At 42.4% G+C, this 7,106-nt stretch overlaps 1 protein-coding gene across 1 annotated transcript; it reads left to right on the top strand.

Annotated features, from left to right (window-relative positions):
• The first annotated feature begins 4,435 nt into the window (after nucleotides 1–4,435).
• Nucleotides 4,436–6,041, top strand: LOC100028082 (olfactory receptor 10V1-like). The gene has a single exon (XM_001378162.4). The coding sequence runs from the start codon at nucleotides 4,872–4,874 to the stop codon at nucleotides 6,039–6,041; it is 1,170 nt and encodes a 389-aa protein (XP_001378199.3). The 5' UTR covers nucleotides 4,436–4,871.
• The last annotated feature ends 1,065 nt before the right edge of the window (nucleotides 6,042–7,106 follow it).

Here is a 7,106-nt window from a genome sequence, read left to right as displayed (position 1 = left end):
AAAATTAAGTGAGATAATCTATGTAAAGACTTATTTTATTGTGAACTTTAAACAACAAAAAAGGGTATTTGCGTGCACATAGTAGAACAGAAAAAGAGTTCTCATGAAACCATGAATATTCATTTTATACTATTTGTTTTAACAAAAAAAGTGTATTATAAATTCTACATGCTACTTTCAAAACTATCCTGCTTGTTTGTGCTCCCTTCCCGACTTCCTTCAGTCCTTTTCTGTGCATTATGAAGTACTTTTTCAAGCCTTAAAGTAATATGGCTCAAGAGCCAGCCTCAGAAATAGGAAATGCATTCTCCGTGTGTCCCTGGGTAAATCACTTGTACTTTCAGTGCCCTATACAGCTGGGATTTAGAGACCCTATTCGATTGTTCACAATTTCCCGGAAGCATTTCTCTGCAAACTGTTTTTTGTTCCAAATAATCCCTCTGACAACTTTCCAAATACTTTAAAATTGCTAGTATGTCTCCTGAAGGTCTTCTCCATTTCCAGTTTTATCAGTTAACAGTAATATGGTATAACATGGTCTCTGGTCTTATTATCCTGGTCACCCCCTTTGGAAAAGTTTCCATTTGTCTTTTTTTTTTAAACCCTTACCTTCTGTCTTGGGATCAATACTGTGTATTGGCTCCAAGGCAGAAGAGCGGTAAGGGCTAGACAATAGGGGTTAAGTGACTTGCTCAGGGTGACACAGATGGGAAGTGTCTGAGGCCACATTTGAACCCAGGACCTCCCATCTCTAGGCCTAGCTCTCAACCCACTGAGCCACCCAGCTGCCCCATTTGTCTTTCTTAAGGTGGGCTCAGGAAAAGCTTTTGAGATTTTCCTTTTACCAATTTATCCCCAACTTTCAAAGAATTTCTTTGTTGTTTTCTCCCAGTTATGGAAATGTGTTATTAAAGAGGGCTCTCTTAAGGATGTTTATTTTTTTTCCATTGTATTTTTTCTTTTTAACTTTTATTTAGAATATTTTTCCATGGTTACATGATTCATAACCCCCTCTTTCCCACTCTCTCCTCTCCCCTCCCAAAGCTCATAAGCAGTTCCATTGGGTTATACATGTATCATTGTTCAAAACATATTTCTAGGTTATTTGTATTTGCAGTAGAGTGATTCTTTAACTTCAAAACCCAAATCACATCCCCATCACACTACATGGTCCATCATATGCTTTTCTTCTGCATTTCCAATCCCACAGTTCTTTCTCTGTTCTTTCTCATGATTCCCTCGGGATTGTCCTGGGTCATTGCATTGCTGCTAGTAGAAAAGTCAGTTACATGGGATTGTGCTACAATGTATCAGTCTCTGGGTACAATGTCCTCCTGGTTCTGCTCCTTTCACTCTGCATCAGTTCCTGGAGGACGTTCCAGTTCACATGGAATTCCTCCACTTTATTATTCCTTTTAGCACAATAGTATTCCATCACCAACATATACCACAATTTGTTCAGCCATTCCCCAAGATGGACATTCCCTCATTTTCCAATTTTTTGCAATCACATAGAGCATAGCAATGAATATTTTTGTACAAGTTTTTTTTTTTAAGGACATTTTCTTGCATTTTCTTTTGCCAAAAGAACATTGGATTGAGTTGATTATTAGCAATTTTCTTTCCAAAAACAGGTGCTGTTTGATACTTCTAAGCATCTTCTAGGTTCAGAACTTTGCATTTTTGTTTCAGCAGAGCAGCCTAGCAGCATCAGCATCTCAGAGGTATGTCAATATTTCCCCTGGCATGTGACAGCAAAGACTTGTCTATACTTTCTGTTTTTTTTTAAACCCTTACCTTTTAGCTTAGAATCAATACTGTGTATTGGCTCTAAGGCAGAAGAGTGGTAAGAGTTAGGCATTGGATGTATAGTGACTTGCCCAGGTTCTCTTGCCCAGGGTCGCACAGCTGGGAAGGGTTGTAGGATTTAAAATAGTAGGTTGTCATAAACTGTGGCATTTAAAAGAGTGGGAGCTATAAACTGTAAGAATTAAAATGGTTGAGGTCATAAACTGTAAGAGTTAAAATAGTGGAAGATATAAATTGTGATAGATATTAGAGTGGGTGAGTAAATTGTGACCGCAGGAAATATGTTTTCACCACAGTGTCTTGTTTTAAATCAAATATTTAAGGTGGTTGCCAGGGAAATATTCCCAATTATGAATATACCCAAGTCAACTGGGTTTTATAGAGATTTTTAATTAATAATACAATGAGGAATCAAAGAAAGAGAGAAAGAGAGAAAAAGGGGAATAATGAGAAAAGGATAGACTGGCCCAGTGTAGCCCTGGCCAACCCAGGCCCAAGTCCTAAAAGAAAAGATCAGTCAGTCAGTTATCACTCACCATAAGATCTGTTCAAGCGAGGATTCTGGGGGACAGAGTCTCCCCAGAGGGAGTTCCAGCCAGAGTCAGCCTCCCTTGAGAGACCTCCTTAGAGATTGTCCTTCAAGAGATTCTTCTCAAGAGACCCTCCTTAGAGTCTGTCTCTCAAGAGCTTTTCCTTCTCAAGCGAATCTTTTCTCAAGAGATTCCTTTTTCTTATATAGGGGGTTTTCTCCTATGTCACCTCCCCTAAGTTCTTCCATCTACCAATCACAGTAGATGTTTTCCAAAGGACAACCCATTCTGAATTCACTGCTGGGTTGACTAATCCCTTTAGTAAGTTTGAACCAGAAAAAACACTGCTGGGTCGACTAATGCCTTTAGTAAGTTTGAACCAGAAAAAACTTCTGGATAAGTTTTCACCTCTTTGCTCCTTGTAAATTCACAAGTTGCCTGACCTTTATAGGTACTTAGCACCCTATTGTATTAATTCTAAAAATAGGTATGGCTTAAGTATGGTGTAAGCATTTCTCATTGTTTAGCAAGGAGTTTTCTCCCCCAAAGCAGTCTTAAGTATGGGTGGAGTAGAGGTCTTCCCATTTCTGATCTAAGTAGAGTTCTCACATTTTAGATCTAAGTAGCTTCACTGTTTAAAATGGGGAATGGTCTTAACCAAATGTTCTAAGGTAGAATCTGAGAAATTTCAAGATTCACAGGTACAAGGTCAAATTTGAACATAGTCCCTCCCATTTCTAGGTCTGGCTCTCAGTCCATCGAGCCTCCTAACTGGCCTTTTGTCTATATTTTTTTGGTGGAAGTTTCCTAGAAATACAATAGGACTCTTAAATGCAATTGTGTTCCAAGGAAAGAAATGAGAGCATACATCAGTCAGTCAGTCAACAAGCCTTTATTTATTAAGTGCCTACTATGTGGCAGGCATTGTGCTAAGTGATAGGGATTAAAAGAATAGGGAAGGGGTAAAAGTTCCTCCTTCCCATCAGCTCAAAGCCTAATTAAGTAGGCAGCATGCAAGCAATTATATACAAACAAGGTCTATGCAGGATAAGTTAAAGATAATGAACCTAGGGAAGGTACTAGTATTAGGGGGATCAGGAAAGGCATCTTTTTAGCATATAGGATTTTATATTGGACTTGAAGGGAGCCAGGGAGGTCTGGAGATGGAGACAAGAAGGGGAGAGCATTCTAGGCATGAGGGACAGCCATTTAAAATGGCTGGAGTTTTGGGATGGCGTGTGCTGTGTGAGGAACAGCAAAGAAGCCAGTGTATAGAATATTTAGAAGAATAAGTGTAAGAAGACTCAAAAGGTAGGAGGAAAAGGTCAGGTTGTGAAGAGCTCTAACAGCCCAAGAGGATTTTGAATCTTATCCTGAAGGTAATTGGGAATCAACTGGATTTATTGAGGAGGGGGATGAAATGGTGAGAGCTGAACTCTGGGAATACCAGTTTGACAGCTGGGTGGAGGATGGATTGGAGTGGGGAAAGACAGGGTGGGGAAACCAACCAGTAGGCTATTGCAATCATCCAGGAGTGAGGTGATGAGGGTGTGTCCCAGAGTAGCATCAGAAAGGAAAAGATGAGAGAAATTGCAAAGATGAGAACAACAAGCCCTGACAACAGATTGGATATAGGATGTATGTGAGAGGATGAGGAGTTGATGATGACAGGAGGATAGAGATGCCCCGGACAACAATACAAAGATTAGGAAGAAGGTTTTTTTTGGGGGGGGAAGGGAATGAGTTTAGTTTTGGATATGTCTATAGGATATCCAGTTTAAGATATCCAATAGGTAGTTGCAGATGCAAGATTGACGCTTAGGAGAAAGGTTAGGGCTGGATAAATGACCCTGATGCTAAGGCAGGGGCTGGGGATGAGAGTGAGCATGTAGGTGGCTAGTACCATGGAGAGAGAGGAAGTTAGCCCTGGTCACCTCATCTTGATGTCCACATACTGGCCTCCAGCCAGCAGAAAATGTCATCCTTTCCACCACGGTCTTTGCTGTTTTTATCTTATAGCGCTGCTGCTCTCTGAAGGATACATTCTGTAATTGCCTCCTTGTGTACTTGTTGTCCTCCCTCTCTCCTCAATACAATGTAAACTTGAGGGCAGGGATTCTTTTGTTTTTGTCTTTGCATCCCTAGAACATGACATAGTTCTGGCACGGTTTGGGGGGGACACTTAAATTTTTGTTTTTCACTGTGTGAAGAGCACAGGGGTGAAGGCAGGGTGTGCTGGTGTTTGCTTATCATATGGCTCTGGACCAGGAGTTCCACAGGACACAGAACATAATAGATCCTTTAATTAATGTTTATTGACTGATTCTGGGGGGGGGAGAGGAGAATGTACATTTACACTTTCAAGTTTAATCTGCATTATTAATATTTTCTCCATTGCTTTCTAATTTCTATCCCAATAACAAGGAAGGGTAATGTTGCCCCCAAGCTCAGGTGGTGCATTGGATAGAGAGCCAGGTCTGATGTGAGGAAGACTCATCTTCCCGAGTTCAAATCTGGCTTCAGATACTTACTATGTTCCCCTGGGCATGTCCCTTAACCTTATTTGCCTCAGTTTCCTCATCTGGAAAAAAAAGAGCTGGAGAAGGAAATGGCAAACCTCTCCAGTATCTTTGCCAAGAAAACCCCAAATGGGGTCACAAAGAGTTGGGTATGACTGAACAACCACCACCACAACAAACGTGGCTCACAGACCCTTTCCTCTCAGCAGGTCCAATGGGAATAGAAAACCGAACGGGCGTGATGCAATTCCATTTCCGCCCCTTTTCAACAGATCCCAGCGTGCAGGTTGTCCTATTTGTGGCCTTCCTATTGTTATACCTGGGCAGCCTCATGGGAAACTTCACCATCGCTCTCACTGTCTGGAGTGAACGCTCCCTCCACACTCCCATGTATTTCTTCCTCTTTGTGTTGGCAGTCCTGGAAATTGGCTACTCTACCGACATTGCCCCATTGACGCTGGCGAGTGTTGTGTCCATGGGGAAGACGACTGTCTCTCTGCCCAGCTGCGGAGCCCAAATGTTCTTTTTCATCTTCTTCGGTGGCTCGGATTGTGTTCTTCTGGCTGTCATGGCCTACGACCGCTATGTGGCCATCTGCCATCCACTACATTATAATCTAATCATGAGTTGGCAGTCATGTACGCAGATGGCCCTGGGATCCTTAGTGCTTGGGTTCCTGCTGTCACTACCACTGACAGCTCTGATCTGCCGTCTCCCGTTCTGTGACAACGCCGAAATCTACCACTTCTTCTGCGACATGTCTGCCGTCATGCGTCTGGCCTGTGCAGACACGCGTGTGCACGAAGCTGCCCTCTACATCATCAGTGTCGCCGCGGTGGCCATCCCTTTCCTGCTCATCTCCATTTCCTACGCTTTCATCCTGGCCACTGTCCTAAGGATGAAGTCAGCAGAGGGACAGCGTCGGGCCATCTCCACGTGCTCCTCCCACCTCATCGTGGTCCTCTTGCAGTATGGCAGCTGCACCCTGATTTACCTTCGCCCCAGCTCCAGCTACTCCCCAGAGGAGGGCCGGGTGGTGTCTCTGGTCTATACTTTTTTTTCGCCACTCCTTAACCCCTTGATCTACAGCATGAGGAACAAGGAGGTAAAGGATGCAGTGGGGAGACTTTTGAGAAGACAAACGCCAGCTCAGAAAGCGAAAGCATTCTTCTCCGAGAAATGATACCGTGAGATCTGAAGGAAGAGAGAACTCGAGGGGGTAAGGGAAGGGGAGAGGGCTCTGCCTATTGGATCGCGGGCTTTGCGATGGTCTGGATCAATTTTCCCATCAACATTCCCACTCCTTTCTATAACCTGCAACGAAGGACCCAACTCTCCAGAAGACCATCTGCTAAGGCAGGAGGAGCTCTTAACCTTCTTTGTAAACAGAGATGTCATTTGTTCCCCTCATCCAAATTCACGGACCTCCTTGGAGACAACGGGGAGTCCACGGGACCATTTAGGAGTCTGCGGACTCCAAACTCATGATTAGGCACAAAGCATTATGATTTACTTTGATGGAAGGAACATTCCTATCCATAAAACAGAAGATCTTTCAAGTATTGATAGAGTAAAGGACTGATTTGGGATTATAGAAAAGTCCTATGAAATGCCATGGTGGATGCCATTCATTCACTTTTTTGAGAATCAAAATCCATTTCACCAATTATTAGCATTACTCAAGCATCTCAGGACTGGATAAATAGAGGGAAGGTAATAGGATGGCAAGTATAAGGATCAAAGTCCCGAGTTCTAGTTCTGACTCTGATATATATTAGTTGTGGGACTCAGAGTCTCAGTTTCCTCATTTGTAAAATGGGAATGATATGAATTCTATTATTTAACTCACTGGGCTGCTGCAAGAAAACATATTTGTTTCTCTGAAAAAAAGATCTTGGGGTTTTGGTGGACAGTAGTCAGTCAAACAAGCATTTTTTTGGGGGAAATTTTATTTAGTCAATTTAGAATATTATTCCTTGGTTACAAGAATTATATTCTTTCCCTCCCTCCTCCCACCCCTTCCCTTAGCCAATGTGCAATTCCACTGGGTATTACATGTGTACTTGATCAAGACCTATTTCCATGTTGTTGATCAAACAAGCATTTATTAGGTAATAATAACTTATTATTATTACTATATGCTTGGTCCTTACTAAATGCTATAGGTACAAAAAAAGAGCTAAGCTCAATATGAGTTAAAAGTATAAGATGGGGGGGGGGCAGCTGGGTAGCTCAGTGGATTGAGAGC

Source organism: Monodelphis domestica, chromosome 6 (genome assembly GCF_027887165.1).
Source record: "Monodelphis domestica isolate mMonDom1 chromosome 6, mMonDom1.pri, whole genome shotgun sequence".
Taxonomy (NCBI): domain Eukaryota; kingdom Metazoa; phylum Chordata; class Mammalia; order Didelphimorphia; family Didelphidae; genus Monodelphis; species Monodelphis domestica.
Note: the sequence above shows the minus strand (reverse complement) of the source record. Positions and strands in the feature narration are given on the sequence as shown.

What these genes read in the sequence shown, in the direction of transcription:
- LOC100028082 (XM_001378162.4), top strand. Translation starts at nt 4,872, where the DNA reads ATGTTCCCCTGGGCATGTCCCTTAACCTTATTTGCCTCAGTTTCCTCA.